This window comes from Musca autumnalis, unplaced genomic scaffold, assembly GCF_047663935.1.
Source record: "Musca autumnalis isolate F117 unplaced genomic scaffold, ASM4766393v1 scaffold_1, whole genome shotgun sequence".
In the NCBI taxonomy this organism is placed as follows: domain Eukaryota; kingdom Metazoa; phylum Arthropoda; class Insecta; order Diptera; family Muscidae; genus Musca; species Musca autumnalis.
This window is the reverse complement of record NW_027411644.1, coordinates 215594020-215610938: the sequence shown is the minus strand read 5'-3', so window position 1 is coordinate 215610938 and position 16919 is coordinate 215594020. Positions and strand designations below refer to the sequence as shown.

The following is a 16919-nucleotide window of genomic DNA, read 5'->3' as shown; positions in this document are numbered from 1 at the left end:
AAATTTGGAATTAATAGTACTGTATAAGTGTAGGATTCAGGTAGTTTGGGAAAGAAATGGTACTAAATTTGATACAATTTGGATTCGGGTGAATTAATAGAACTGGAATCCTGAAATTTGGAATTACGATTACAGTCGAAGAGTAGGATTCAGGTTGTTTTGAAAAAGCAAACTTATGATTACGAAAAGTACTAAATGGTACTAAATTAAGTACAATTTGTATGTAGGTGAACGGATAGCGGTGGAATCCAGCAATTTGAAAGTATGATTATTGTAGCCCTCGTTGAAAATTTAGTACAATTTTAATTTGGTTTAACGGATAGAGTTTGAATCCTGAAATTTGGAAGTAAGATTAGTACTAAAGTGAAGGATTGAGGTAGTTTTGGAAAATCTTACTTATGGGTACGAAGAGTTCGGCTTGATACTAAGTTTGGTACAATTTGGAGTTGGACGAACGGATACAGCTGGAATCTTGAGATTTGGAATTACTGTAATTATTATGGAATTTACTGTAATTATTTTGAATTAATGTCCGTGTATGGCTGAAATATGTCGTCGAAATACATACCATAAGTAAACGAAAATTACTTAATGGTACTCAATTTGTTTTTGGGTGTAGGGACAGTGCTGGAATCTTTATTTTTTGGAGTTAGGGTGTGTATTGGTGTGCAACGTTGATCTCGCTGTTAATGTGTAAGGGTGAGATACGGCTGATCTTTTTGAAAATCGAACTTAAGGGGTACGTAAAGTACTAAGATAAAAATAAATATTGAATAAAATTGGTATTAGTGCAACCAAATTTTCAGTGTTTGCCATTTCCATATTGTTTATTTGTTTTTTATATCCTTTCCGCATACGAAGTAGCGGGCATTTTGCTAGTAACTTATAAACCGTTTTTGAACGTTTTTGTGTGGGAGGCGACGGAAGAATGGGGCGTTTAGTGTAAGGATAAGAGTGGACAACAAAGTTTATATGTAAAGCAAGTGACAGACTGTTTTACGACAGTTTGAAAAAAATGTTTTTATAGAATAATATATTATACTGATTTTAGACAAATTCATGACACTGCCTTTTATTCAACTTAATTTTCAGCATCGATTGGCGGAAACAAAAACTCAATAATAATATAATAAAAATAACAATAATATCGTCACCATAAATGCCCGAAGACGTAACCGACATGAAAATCGAAATTCGTTTTTTGACGCAATCTGATACATAAAGCTAAAATACATGCTTTTGGCAAAATTTCAAGCTTCTACGTTCAAAAACAACGATCCTATTTAAGAAATGGCATTTAGGAAAATGAGATAATATTGCAGATTTTGTTGTAATGGAGGATCTCAAAACTAAGCAATTCAGCGGTTTTGGTTTCACTAGTTGTTACCCTTCGTATCGATAATATCCCATATACTAGCCTTAATAAGATTAATATTCCGTAAAACAGTTTTTAATTTTATAACGTTTTTTGCTTCTCCTGTAAAGTTTTGATTTTGTGGGTTACGTCTTCGGGAATTTATGGTGACGATATAGCCTACATTGGGATTTTGGTTCATAAAAAGTGCACTTGGAAAAATAATTATTTTGTTTGATTTTTTTTGTTTTGTTATTTTTTTTTTAATTTTTCTTAGAGAGTAATAGGAGTTTGTGTGTATGTGTGTGTGTGATTATTTTAACAATGATTTTATGAAAATGTTTCGTTAACTTATTTTGAATTTCAGTGAGAATTTATAAACTGTGTTTTGAAGAAAATATTTCTTAATATTATGTTTAGGTTTTTGTTTTGGTGTTGCCTTTGTGTGGAGTAAGGACAGAGGAAAAGGAGAAGGAGGAGAGGATGAGAAGATGTGCTTAACAATTATTATTAATTTTATTATTAACTTAATAATAAGCCTGTTTAATAGCGGCACTGGTGATTAAAAATGCCGAACCGATTAACAAGAAGGTGATAATTTTAAGAGCACTTGGCCTTCCGGAAGAATCTGTGAAGAGAGTGAGAGGATATGGTGCATTAGTGTTAGTTTAAGGAGATTTTAAGTTCAAAACTTACTTTTCTTACTGGGCGCAACGCGATAACAAATCTTTTTTTCAACATCAGTCTGATAGCCAATTTTACATTGACACACCGAGTTACGGCATTCAACATTTTCTGGTTCTTTTTCGGAAAAACATTCACCAGCTCTGACACAAGCATCGCCAAGCCCTGAAATAAGAACAAACCAAAAATTAAGATAAGTTGAAGCCATGCATTTCTATAAGATTAAAATATTTCTAAAGGTCTTTTTGAAGTCCGTAGGAGGTCTTTTGAGGTTCTCTAAAGAAACCACGATTTGTGGAGTTCTAGGAGGTCTTTTGAGTTTCTCTAAAGAAACCACCATTTGTGGAGTTCTAGGAGGTCTTTTGAGTTTCTCTAAAGAAACCACGATTTCTGGAGGTCCTTTGAGGTTCTATAAAGAAACCACGATTTGTGGAGTTCTAGGAGGTCTTTTGAGGTTCTATAAAGAAACCACGATTTGTGGAGTTCTAGGAGGTCTTTTGAGGTTTTTTTTTTTTTTTAAAGAAACCACGACTTGTGGAGTTCTAGGTGGACTTTTGAGGTTCTCTAAAGAAACCACGATTTGTGGAGTTCTAGGAGGTCTTTTGAGGTTCTTTAAAGAACCCACGATTTGGGCAGTTCTAGGAAGTCTCTTCAGGTTCCTTAAAAAACCACGATTTGTGGAGTTTTAGGAGGTCTCTTGAGGTTCTTTAAAGAAACCACGATTTGTGGAGTTTTAGGAGGTCTCCTCAGGTTCTTTAAAGAAACCACGATTTGTGGAGTTCTAGGAGGTCTCTTGAGGTTCTTTAAAGAAACCGCGATTTGTGAATTTCTAGGAGGTATCTTGAGGTTCTTTAAAGGAATCACGATTTATGAAGTTCTAGGAGGTCTTTTGAGTTTCTTTAAAGAAACTACGATTTGTGGGGTTTTAAGAGGTCTTTTGGAGTTCATTAAAGAAACCACGATATGTGGAGTTTAGGAGGTCTTTTGAGGTTCTTTAAAGAAACCACGATTTGTGGAGTTCTAGGAGGTCTCTTAGGGTTCTTTAAAGAAACCAAGATTTGTGGAGTACTAGGCGGTGTGTGGAGGTTCTTTAAAGAAACAACGATTTGGGGGTTCTAGTAGGTCTTTTGAGGTTCTTTAAAGAAACCACGATTTGTGGAGTTCTAGGAGGTCTTATGAGGTTCTTTAAAACACCACGATTTGTGGAGTTCTAGGAGGTCTCTTGAGGTTCCTTAAAAAACCTCGATTTGTGGAGTTCTAAGAGGTCTTTTGAGGTTCTTTAACGAAATCACGATTTGTGGAGTTCTAGGACGTGTTTTGAGGTTCTTTAAAGAAACCACGATTTGTGGAGTTCTAGGAGGAGTTTTAAGGTTCTTTAAAGAAACCTCGATTTGGGGAGTTCTAGTAGACTTTAGGGGCTCTTTAAAGAAAACACAATTTGTGGAGTTCTAGGATGTCTAGGAGGTCTTTTGAGGTTCTCTAAAGAAACCACGATTTGTGAAGTTCAAGGAAGCCGTTTGAGGTTCTTTAAAGAAACAACGATTTGTGGAGTTCTAGGAGGCCTTTTGAGGTTCTTCGAAGAAACCACGTTTGTGGAGTTCTAGGAGGCATTTTGAGGTTCTTTAAAGAAACAACGATTTGTGGGGTTTTAAGAGGTCTTTTTAGGTTCTTTAAAGAAACTACGATTTGTGGGGTTTTAAGAGGTCTTTAGAAGATCATTAAAGAAACCACGATATGTAGAGTTCTAGGAGGTATTTTGAGGTTCTTTAAACAAACCACGATATGTAGAGTTCTAGGAGGTATTTTGAGGTTCTTTAAACAAACCACGATATGTAGAGTTCTAGGAGGTATTTTGAGGTTCTTTAAAGAAACTACGATTTGTGGGGTTTTAAGAGGTCTTTATAAGATCATTAAAGAAACCACGATTTGTGGAGTTTTAGAAGGTCTTCTGAGGATCTTTAAAGAAACCACGATTTGTTGAGTTCTAGTAGGTACTTTGGGGTTCTTTAAAGAAAACACGATTTTTGTTGTTCTAGTAGATCTTCTGAAGTTTTTTACAGAAACCACGAGTTCTGGTGTTCTAGTAGGTCTCCTGAATTTCTTTATAGAACGAATTCAAGAGGTCTCTTGGGAAACAATGTCTTTGTGAGAATACCCCCTTGTTTCAGTTAGTTCCAGCCTTACCTTTTTTGGCTTCACAACGACCATGTTGGAAATGTTGTTCATCGGTGCAGGAACATTTACGATTAATGCAGGTGGCCAATAGGGGTTTACACTGTTCCGTTTCTTCGCATTCTTCTTCAATTTCTTCAGCTAAAGATGAAAAAAAAACAAAAACAACAATATAAATAACAATAACCCCAAATTTCTTTATCAAATATTCAACGATAAACGTACCTTCCTTAAGACATTCATCCTTGAAATGGACAAAACCTTTACGACATTGACATGATTTGCGTTGTTCTTCGGTACTGGAAGTTATGGCCTCACATGTGGCATTTGCAATATTACCACATTCATCATCGTTCGAACAATCAGCACCTAGGCCTAAAAGAATTCCAAGAGAGATTTTAGTAATTGACTTGGAGAAGATCACACGGCTGTTCATTACCTGGCACACATTGATTATCCTTTTGCACGAAACCATCTTTACACACACAATGACGATTCGAACAAATTGTGTGTTCTATAGGACAGGCATCATTTGAATCACACTCGGAACCCAAACCTTGTTTGTAGACACACATTTCCAAGAGGGCATCATATTCGGCATATTCTTCACAGGTGCAACGTCTGGGAATATCGGGTTGGCAATAGGCAGCACCAAATGGACTACATTGGCTATTCGATGTACAGGACAGGTGATATTGTATGGCTATGGAAAATATTTAGATATTTAGTTGAAGTGAAGAAGGTAGGTAGCAGTAGGTGTTAAATAGAATTACTTACGTTTACGACATCCTCTGAGATTCCTCTCGAAAAAGTAATTCTTTTGGCAAATACATTTTTTGGATACAGCATCATACTCATTTTCACATTCGTCCGTACTTTCCGCTATCTCACCCAATTCTGTAAAAAAATACAATTTAAGGTTAAGTTTTTTGGATGATATATAGATAAGATAAAGATTAGCGGAATAAAATCGTTGTATGATGTAACTTCAAAGCGGTCATCATGATGGACCACAATATAATGTATAATGTAGGACTAAAGGGCACAAAATGGAACTAATTTGATTAGTTTCCAAGAAATTCTATCATGGGACGTTCCGTAGAGTTTTTTCGTGTTTTAAGGTGAGTTTTTATATGAAAGGGACGGGTCGAACTTTTAACATTCTCCACCATGAAATATTCTGAACTTATATGGAATAAGCTATTTTCTTTCTGTTCCGAAAGTACCAATGCCCACAATTTGAGGCGGAGGAACTGGGAAACCCAAATACCTAATTTTAGCTAACTCGGTCGTTTTAATACTTGAATATACCAGAAATCAAGAGGTACCATGGACTTATATTTACATCATTTGGTGGAGAAGTTTTGTGACCACTGGGAACTTGAAGTGTTAAATTTCAGATATTTCGGTAAAATTGTAGCCAAAATCCTGAAAATACCTAATATCGAAAGGTCCACTTATATGGGGGCTATGTCAATACGTGGGACCACGTTGACAATTTTTGGAGAAGACTTTTTGCGACCACTGGGAACCAAATGTAAAATTTCGGCTACTTTGGTCAAAAAATTTAGCTAAAACCCGGAGAATACACAAAATAGGGAGGCACCGTTATATGTGGGCTATACCAAAAATGGACCTATGTTGAAAATTTTTGGTGGAGACTTTTTGTGGCCACTAAGAATCTCAAACATAAAATTACAGGTATTTCGGTCGAAAAATCTAGCTAAAATCCTAAAAACAAACCGAAAATCGGGTGGTACAGTTATATGGGGGCCTATACCCACACATGGACTCACCTTTAAATATTTTTGAGGGAGAAGTTTTGTTATCACTGGGAACCTCAAATATCATAGTAGAGATAGTTGGAACAAAAATGCAGCTAAAGTCCTCAAAATACCTAAAATCAGTCCCACGGCGACAATATCTTGTAAATAGAGTTTGGGAATTCCCGACTTTTTTTCATTCCCGGGAAATCGGGAATTCAAATTTCTCATTCCCGGGAACCCGGGAATTCCCGGGACTATAAGAAATCGAGTTTGTGGGGCATAGGCGTGACATATATGTATAGTTGTATCATTAGTTATCTCTTTGAAACAATATTGACGACGATACGCCAAAATCTTGAAGTTACCAATACATCATATATGGCAGCGGCTCAAGCCAACCAATTCTTCCTGACTAATTTCCGGAGATTATAGCTTTGTTCCTTTACTTTTTTTAATAGTAAAAGTAGCAAAAGAGAGAAGTTCTCTCTTCTCTCAGAAAACGGTGAAAATTGCTCTCGCGTAACAAGTTTTGCACAAAAGTAAAAAAAAAAAGGAAAAATAGTAGATCTGACAGCAATGTCAAAAACAAACAACAAGAAAAATAACAAACAAAATAAATTTTTTATTTTTTTATTTCACTGGTTTAAATTTGTATTATTTTATTTCTTTTTATTTTGCTTTGACAAAGCGCATTGTTTTCTTTTTTCCTTTTGCCTTTATTGTCAAATGTCAAATCAGCAGTTTGAGGGATTTTCCACTTTTTACACAACGAAATTTGTCGAGCAGAAAGTAGTAAAAGAGAAAGCCATTCTCTCTCCTCCCTCACTCTCTTAAAAATTGCTTCCAGTTTTACTACCTTTTGGTGTTAAGGAACGCTTTCCGAGTTAAAAATGGTAAAACTTGAAGAAACTTTAACGTAAAGGAACAAAGCTTATATAAATTGCTGTTTCCCACGGCCATCGTCGCAAAGGCTTCCTTCTTATCAAAGATTGTTGTGCGACTCTATTTTTTAGGTCAATGATATGCGGAGTTCTTTTTATGGGTCGAAGGGCGTGTCGATCATAGAATAAATCCATTGATGAAGGATTTTTACAAGGTTGGCCTTTTGTGAACAAAAATTCACAATTGCACCACGGCGGCACCAAAGATATAGAGGCGTACTTATATACACTATAGTTATTACTGACTTCCATTCCTAATATACACGATTTGCCACCTACACATTATACAGTTTTTAATATTAAATACAATAATTTTGTAGAAAACAACAATTCGAATCGATCACAGAGTTTATATCTTATCAACTTAATATATGTACTTCAAGAATGCCATTAATAAAAATATGGACTAGAACAACAAGGAAATGGCTCCAAAAGTTCAAAAGAGAGGACCAAAATGTATGTACTTTACACGAATTATCGTGATTTTTACTATGGACCCTAAGTTTGTTACAAATGATCGGGAATTACGAATTATCGGGGCATGAATAATCGCTATTCCACTATATTTTCAACATTTTATAACTATAAGACAAATAATATAAGACTTATATATGAAAAATTCAAATACCCGTATTCCCGGGAATTTCAAAAAATTTCCCGGGAAATCCCGTCCGAAAAAAAATCGAGAATTCCCGGGAAATCCCGGGTCGGGAATTCCCGACCAGAAACTCTACTTGTAAAGATGTTCTCCATCCACTGAAACCCCTATATACCAATTTGCAGCAAAATCGGTTGAAAACTGAACCTAATACGTAAAAACGTTCGCCACCGATACGTGGGGGCTATAGGAAACCGCAGGTCTATGTGGCCCATATTTTTTCACCACCTTCCATACGACCCTCAACTATAAGAAACATTTTTGGAAAATTTTAGTAACCTACGTCCTTTAGATTAAAAGTTATGAGTAAATTTCCACTAACGTGCCCATATTTCGCACTGTGGCCGGTTCTATGCACCGGATAAACTCGGCGAAATCATCGACCAGGGATCGTCACCTCAACAATTATGGGTTTGTGTTCGTGTATTTTGTTCACCGCGGCAATATATCCCGGAATGCCTGCTCCGATCACATTTGGTCCGTGACCAGATGGAGATGAACCCCGGGCAGGCCAGTATGGATCTGTTTCGTTTGCCAGATTCGCATCGACTACACGTCAACATTGGTGAGATGTAAGGGATGTAGGGCATGGGTGCACTTCCGAGGTTGCTCTGGCCGTAGTCGCAACCCGGACTACTGCGATATGTATGTTGCTGCTTACTGCGTCAGAACATCTCTCAGTGTCTCCATCTTCGTCGTCGTCGGAATACTAGACGAAAATACAGTCTCCCCAAGAACAAAAAACACAGCACATAACAGCGGCTCGGAAATTCATCATTCCTGCAATTCAATTGCAACGGTCTTCGCAATAAGATCAGCGGAATGGTGGATTTTATGAGTCTTCACCACCTGACCAAAATTTTGAAAGTTCATGTTAGCGAAATTTTTTATTTAGCAATGATGTAAACCTTATTTTAGACTTATATTACTGATGAAATAATTTTCAATGCTATTTTTAATTAAAATTACGTAAGACTTCTTCGCCAATTTCCCCTTGTTTTCAGAACTTTTTTGACAATATATCAGAGTTAATATATGTTCAAAACAATGGATATTAATAATCGCGTATATTTTTGGGTGTATCATTTATCAAATCAGTGATATCACTTCGGTAAGACCAAAGAAAAAGTATACAATCGGAAACCCTTAGAAATATCTTAACAAAAAACTCCAAAACACGTGACTTCTTTTTTGGTGTTTTATCACGCTGCGGTGTCAGAATATGGTCAATTTTTCAATTTCGGAAATTCAGGTGTCCAATCGTTGTTATTGTCATAAAGAAGCCATTTGCAGTTATTTCCCTAAATATATTTTGGTGCCCAATCGTAGGTCTTATCAGAAAGAATTTCCGAAGGTCGACAGTGGTTTTCTTGATAGAGAAATAATGCTGAGCATAAGTGAGTCTATCCATCATGAAATTCTAGCGGGTATGTAAATGACAAATTCTGTCGCCCAATCATGCATCTGTCAATAGACTAATTTAGGCGTCCAATCGTCGAACTTCACTTATAGAAATTCTGGTTTCTTATGGTGGACCTTCTCATAAATTGATCAGAAACAAGGAAATCTCTCGCAACCAGTCTTGAATTCGTTCAAAATAAAATTTTGGAGTCCAATCCAATGTATTCATGCATACATTATTTTAGCAAAAATCCATAAACACAATTTTTCCCAATCTACATTTTTTATACTCTCAGCCTTTAGTCAAAATGTGCTTCATCGAAATAATTATTTTAGGACCAACGTGTGTTTGGAAGAAATCTGTTTCAGAAAACTTGGAGTTGACTTAGCTATCTTCGTCCATCTGGATGGCTGCCTGGAGAGCACGATAATTCTCGAACGAATCAACCGATTCGTAATACTTTGTCCAAACTTAGTTTAAGTTCGAAGATGGGCTATATCGGTCCACTGCTTCCGGTACCTCCCCCACAAAAGTTCGAAAATGTTCGGAAAATTTGTGCGCACGATAACTCTTGAAGGGAGTAACCGATTTGTTCCATATATGCACATTGAACAATTTCTAATAAACTTAGATAAGATTCCAATATGGACTCAATCGGTCCACTCCTTCGAATACCTCCCACACAAAGTTTCGGAGAAGTTCAGTTTATGACCTGCTCTCGAATCGCTTTGATTTTTGTTGTAGCAACATGCATTAGCTGTCTCAATTATGACGGTAAAAGTTTTTTCTGGGCCAAGTTCATACTTCTTGAGAAAACTTGAACCGAATACTGCGTTCATCCACACTTGGGATATCGTAATATTTCTTCGAACATTAGATGAAATTTGAAGGTGGTGCTTATAGGTCCACTCCTTCCGGTCTTCCCCCACAGAAGTTCGAAAATACACGCAATATCTCACATACGGAGCAACCTATTTGGTCCAAACATTGGATATCGAAATATTTTGTCCAAACTTACTTATGTTCAAATTTGGACCTTATCAACATTTTTGTTTGGTAAGGGTCCGTTTGAGAATCCTTCGGATATTTTTACCGGGGGTTTCCTAATGACCCTGTTTACGTGAGATAGAGAAGCAAATGCAAAAACAACTCAGTGGGCGCCCTCACTATACTGTAATGCAAAGAAGCGCGTCCCTGCCATAGATGAAAGTTTCAGTTCCTGTCCGCAAAGTCGACTGATACTTGTTGTTTTAACGAAGAAGTATCTGTTTCCGATCAGTTTTTTGATTTCGTTTGTCATCACAAAGTCCTTTGCCGCTTATTCCATTCAAATATTGAAAAAGGTCATGCTCAAACCACCTTGAAAAAATTTAAAATTTTTTGTTTTTTGTTAAAAATTTATATCTTTGAATAAAAGCGTTTACGACATTATTACGATTCTCAGAATTGAAGAAAATTAGTGAGAAATAAATGTGATGTCAGTTTTATTATCTCATGTGGCTCTAAAGTTTATTTTCAAATGTATATCTGCTTACAGTGACTTAAAAAAATGTCCCATAATTTTGATAAATTCAAATTTTGAAATCATTTTGTGCGTGAGGTTTTTTCATCGAATCACCTTATAATTAAGATTTTATGTAATCTTATGGCAAAACTCATCACGCTATGATACAGGGATATGAGGTTGTAAAAAAGTCATAACCCTAGTGAACATAAGCCGACAAAGTGGCAAGACCATCATCTACAGCAATGCAACATCGATAGGGGATTAACTGAATTGTTGCTTACGGTTAAATCACTCTCGAATCCGGGAAAGAACGATGATATAACGGATGTTACTTTCAACATCGTGACACATCCGAAGAGATCCACGTGTTATTTATAGAGGACCCCTTGAGTATAATGGCGAAGAGCAGTTTACGATTATCGATGTTGCTGACGTCATCCGAAATCATTCAAAGCGTAATGCAAATGCAATTGGACGAACCCGGGATTGGGTATTTAACTTGTGTCCGCAATCTGTCGTTAGCCAACCATATTGTATCAGAAGTCAGGTAAGTTAGCAGGGTGGTTCCGCTTCTGAAGCCTGACAATGATGTGAGTAGAGGAGAATCGTATAGGCCGATCTCCCTTTAGTCACCCGTAGTAAAAATTCTCGACCGGCAAGTTGTTCTTGACCTATCGAAGGTCTTCGATACCGTCAAAACCGTCAAGCTGTTTGAGGTATTGAGAAATATTCCCTCCAACCGAGTTTGACACGTTGGATAATCAACCAAATGTGTGGACCCCAGTTGTGTGTAGAATTCAGAAATAAGAAGTCCAAGACGGGTAGAGTGAAACAGGGAGTTCTCCAAGGCGGGGTTATATGTCTGGAACTTTTTAACACACTGCCTTACTGAAATTCCACACCCTCCAGATGGCATAGAGATCATAATGTATGTGGATATATATACGATCTTGGCGTCTGTTCCTATCGTCGAGGACATACTCGTATGTGATAGTTTACATATCTACTGAGCTGACTTAGGATGGTGAAGATATCCACCGCTAAAACTACTGCCACACTATTCAACACCTGGATGTCTGAAATGAGGCTCCTTCTATCGATAGTGCGCTGATTTCGACCACTAGCTACCCCATGATATTGGGTGTGACGTTCAATATGCTGTCATTGAAGTTGTTCGCACAAGCCACAGCTATTAGCGGTAAGAGCAGAAGTAGAAACAAGGTTGTCAAGCCGTTTGGGGTGCTGACAAAGAAACCTTTTTACAAAGCAAAGAACCGGTATTTGGTAAGCTATACAGCGCCAGTGCGGTATGAAAACTTTCAGATTTCCGCCCTCAGGATTGCAGCAGGGTACATTCTCAAGACACCGGTTGACAATCTTCAAGAGGAGACGAAGATTTTACCGTACCTGCTTGGGTACTACCGCCGTGAGCATCACTGCCATGATCTAGTAGACAGGCTTTTCCCACAAAGGAGATCTTCATGATCTGTAGAGAGAGGTCTAAACGAGCCTAATAGCATTCATGCTTATGCATTTGCGATGACAGAACAAAAGTACAGTGGGTGTCATTCCCAATTCCAACGCAGCAAAAGAACACCAGTTGTCAAGGTAAACACTACTGGTTATGATCTGGACGGTGCAGCCGCTTTAATTCATATTGGGCCCGAATTGATGGCACGATACGATGACACATTTCCTGCATGTTAATTGGGACGCCACGGCACGCTGCATATCTTTATCTGCCCAGCTAACATCACTATCCTGTCTCCTGGTTCCTTATGGATGAAGACAGTCCCCCAAAATTATTTGATATATGAGATATTTTTGGGATTCCCAGATGTTAGGACTTCACTTTTATGGCGTCACTTAAGGCTTCGTCAAGAATTCACTTTTGTGGATATCTCCTGAAGTTTTGTTAAGCATTTACTTTTGTAAACTTCCCCTTAAGTTGTTAAGAGTCTCTATTGTTAACGTCTCTTATAAGTATTTTGTGCCATCATCGAAATAATGGGTTTAGATCAGCATTCCGCAGCCTTTTACTGGCGAGCAAGCAAATAAAGCTTCTTTCTCCAATAACTAATTGAAAACGATTACAGTGTTTGCTCAAATTGTAGTTGTTGTGCGCCGATTGTTGGTTTAAACCAGAGACGGTCTTCTTTGCAAAGACAGTATAGTGAGGGTGCCCACTGAGTTGTGTTTGCATTTGCTTCTCTCTCTCACTTACAGTGTAAGTGAATAAAAACAAACAATACACATCATGTGGTTGTTGTTTTCTTCACTCATACATACACACACACTAAAACATTGATGAAAATTCTTGGGCGACACTGGTTAAAACCCCAAGTATGTTTGGACGAATTCTGTTTCAGACAACTTGAAGTTGATTGAGCAATGTCGGTCCGTATGTCTGTTTGACTAGTGCCCACGATAACTCCCAAACGAAGCAACCAAAATTTGGCATTCATAATATTTTGTCCAAACTTAGTTTAAGTTTGAAGGTGCCCATATCGGTCCACTCCTTCGGGCTCTTCCCCCAAAAAAGTTCAAACTTTTTGTTAAAATGGTGTGAACGATAACTCTCGATGGGAGCAAAAAATTTTGTCCAAAGTTTGCATATCGTATTATTCCTCCACTCCTTCGCGTACCTTCCACACAAAATTCGAATTTTAAGAGCTCCTCTCGAATCGTTTTGACATTTTTATACCCACAGCATTTATGCAAACGAGGGTATATACACTTTTATACGGGCAAAATATGCCTCATCGAAATAATGGTTTTAGACCCCAAGCATGTTTGGACGAAATGTGTTTCAGACAATTTGGAGTTGATTTAGCCATGTCCGTCCGTCTGTCTGTCTGGCTGATGCGTATGATAACTCTTGAACGGATATCCGATTCGGTTCAAAATTTGGCTTTCGTAATATTTTGTCTAAACTTAGTTTAATTTCGAAGATGGGTTATATCGGTCCACTCCTTCCTGTACCTCCCCCACAAAATTTCAAAAAAAGGTTTGTAAAATTTGTGAACACGATAACTCTTGAAGGGAGTAACCAATTTGGTCCACACTTTGCACATCGTGAAATTTCTACCAGACTAAGATGAGGTTTCAATATGGACTCAATCGGTCCACTCCTTCGGGTACCTCCCACACAAAATTTAGGAAAAGTTCAGTTTAGGACCAGCTCACGATTCGCTTTGATTTTAGTTGCAAGGACTTGTATTCACAGCCCCCTATACGACGGTAAAAGTTTTAGTAGGGGCAAGCCCATACTTCCTTACAAAATAGCCTGAAAGGTGCAAAAAACCCCTATGACACCGTGTGTAGTGGTTCGATGGCAAGATAACTCTCGAACGGATCAGCCGATTCGGTCCAACATTTGACCTTCGTAATATTTTGTCCAAACTTAGTTTAAGTTCGACGATAAGCCATATCGGTCCCCCACAAAAGTTCAAAAATGTTTGGAAAAATTGTGCGAACGATAACTCTTGATGGGAATTACCGATTTGATTCATACTTTACACATACTAATATATCTATCAGATATAGGTCAGGTTCGAATATGGACTACAATTGTCCACTCCTTCGGTTACCTCCCACCCACCTCGGAAGGATCAGCCGATTTGGTCCAAAATTTGGAAAATGTCACTTAAATATCTTGATCGGGCAACTATTTTGGTCCAAACTTCTAAAATGGTCCACATCGGTTCTCTCCTTAGGGTACCACCCCAACAAAAGTGCAGTTTAGGTTCTGTTCGAAGTTCGTTTGGAAATGTATACGGAAGGTACCCCTTCTGGTCCTGTTTACAGCGATATTATGTTTTCCGTGGACAAGTCCATGATTCCTGACAAACTGGTCCTAAAGTTATTCGATGGCCCACTGAAACGAGTTCTGGGCCCGATATTTATCGAAAAGATATGACTCCCAAAATAAGATCCACTTCCATAATGGACCAAGTCGGTAAATTCCTCCAGGTACCTCCTCCGCCACACTTTTGAACTTTAATCCTAATCCACATTTTTATCGGCAAGTTCACATGTCCAAAAAGGGTCACATAGTTCTGAAAATATTCTACATACATTCGATCTGTCCGTATATGAAAGTTTCAATTCACATAGGCTGAGGGTATAGCTCTGTCGTCAAAGTCGACTGACACTTTTTTACTTGTTTTAAGTAGTTTGTCAACGCGTCTCCCTTTGCGAAGATAAAATTTTTTTCTTGCGCAAGTCCATACTTCTTGAGGTATTGGCCTTAAATCTCCCACCAAAATTGCAAATCCGCAAGATAATTCTTGCAAGGAACTTCTAATTGGTACAGACTTAGCACCTCATATTATTTGATCCAGTCATGTATCAGGTTGGAATATGGACTATATCGGTCCACTCCCCCAAACACCTCCCACCAAAAATTCGGATAAAGCGAAGTTTAAGAGCTACTCTCGGATCGTTTTGACATTTTTTCAGTAGGTTGTCCATGCGACTCCCTTCGAGAAGGTAAATTTTTTTTCTTGTGCAAGTCCATATTTCCTGATATAATGGCATAAAAGCTCCATGATACTTTGACGGCACCAAATAAAATGGCAAAACCGCAAGATAACTCTCGCTGGAAGTTTCTGAGTGGTCCAAAATTTGCACATCGCATTATTTCATCCAGTCATGTTTCAGGTTGAAATATACACTATATCAGTCCCGTATTTCGGGTATTTTCCACGTTTGAAATATTTTCCAAACATTTCTTCTTGCGGGTCTTTTACGAGGTCGCAATTTTTTTTCGGGAACAAGTCCATACTTCCTGATATAATGACCCAAATTCTCCAAAAAAGCCTGCCGGTACCAACTAAATTGGGTAGTACGTAAGATAATCCTCGAAGGGATTATTTCTTACAGCCTCGAATTATGTCTGAATATAGACTATATCGGACCACTCTTTCGGGTACCTCCCACACAAATTTTAGAAAGAGAGCTTTAAGGGGTTCGGGTGGCAAATCCATACTTCCTGAGAAATCGGCCGAAAAATCCAAAAACCCCTATAGACTTCAGAAGTATTGTGATTGCTTCTTTTCTTTTGGCTAAGGGTGTATATCTGTAGTTACAGCTGACTGATACTTTCTTACATTTTTTAATATCCACTATGGTTAAGGTTCTCCGAAGTGTATTTTTTTATATCACACTAAATTTTCAATACTTACCAGCAAAACATTTTCCATTTTTGGGATAGTAGCCTTGTTTGCACAGGCATACACCATTGGAACAAATGGAATGAGGAAGTCCAGAGCAGGATTTGCCGTTTTCTGTGCAGGAGCTACCAACTATAATCGAAAAAAAGAAAAAATACGATTATATTTCTGGCCAAAACCCTTCTTTCCCGGCAAACACTTACAGTTTCTATTCTCAATATCGTCATCAGTGTTCGACACAGTTGAAAAAGTTTTTTCATCATCGTCAAAACGAAATTGGGTTGGGCGGCGTCTTTGTTTCGAGGCTCGGCGGCTGCTTGAACTTGTCGAGGCGGTTGTGACGGTTCCGACATTTTTTGTGCGCGGTGCTAGAAATTTCAATTCAAATGTTTCGATACTTGTTTGGACGGCAATTTCACGTGAACGCTTCTCCTGCTCCTTCTGCTGTTCTTTGGCATAGACGGATGCAAAATCAATTTCAGTAGCAGCGTCTCTATGATGCTGCTGCTGTTGCTGTTGATAATGTTTTGGGGTTTCTGCATGCACAACCTTTTGATCCTCGGGTTCAGCCTCAGATAAAATACCCTCGGAATCGGTGTCGCTAATACTTCTAAAATCGATGTTGCCGTTTACCACAAACTGTTTAGATGATTTGTCCAAAGCGCTGTCGTCACTCGGTGATGACTTCGAGAGATTCGATGTGGTGTCTGAAGATGTTGCTGTGGAAGTTTGTCTTTTCGTTGTTGTTGTTGTCGACGTCTTTGAAGTTGTGATTTTGTTGTTAAGAATAATGTTGTTGTTATTGTTGTTGCTGCTGTTGTGAATATTATTGTTGCCGTTGTTGTTATTGTTGTTGTTATTCAATTTATTGCTGATATCGTTATTGTTGAAAGCTTTTAATTTTGTCGATGTCCCGTTGTCCGTTTGAATTTCATTCACATATTGACATTTCAAATTGACACATTTAACATTTTCTCCTAAATCCTGACAATCGGTAGCGACGACACAAGCATCATCAATGTCTGTAGGGGAGAGAAAAAAATGGGGAAATGAATATTATTAGGAAAGGAGATGGACGGAAATAAAGAAAAATAATTGAAAATGATGAGGATTAGGCAAAGAATTAACGAAGTGATTATGGATCTGAAGCCAGGAGGGTGACCACCACCCAATAAACTTGTTTTAGTGGTTCTTGTGTGTCCATATACAAAAATTCTGCAATATGCAATATAACCTAAATCCATAGATAATACGATTTTCA

The 16919-nt window shown here is 37.9% G+C and overlaps 1 protein-coding gene across 5 annotated transcripts in view; it reads right to left on the bottom strand.

Annotated features, from left to right (window-relative positions):
* Positions 1-1045: 1045 nt before the first annotated feature.
* Positions 1046-16919, bottom strand: part of LOC141389067 (uncharacterized) — a 166349-nt gene continuing 150475 nt past the window's right edge. For all 5 annotated transcript variants that reach the window (XM_073960107.1, XM_073960108.1, XM_073960110.1 and 2 more), the window contains 8 exons: positions 15862-16680; positions 15671-15790; positions 4988-5107; positions 4650-4913; positions 4436-4585; positions 4223-4351; positions 2051-2203; positions 1046-1982 (listed from right to left, as the gene is read on the bottom strand). In XM_073960107.1, the coding sequence (XP_073816208.1) occupies positions 1882-1982; positions 2051-2203; positions 4223-4351; positions 4436-4585; positions 4650-4913; positions 4988-5107; positions 15671-15790; positions 15862-16680 (1856 nt within the window). In that variant the 3' untranslated portion in view covers positions 1046-1881. The remainder of the gene's footprint in view (positions 1983-2050; positions 2204-4222; positions 4352-4435; positions 4586-4649; positions 4914-4987; positions 5108-15670; positions 15791-15861; positions 16681-16919) is intronic.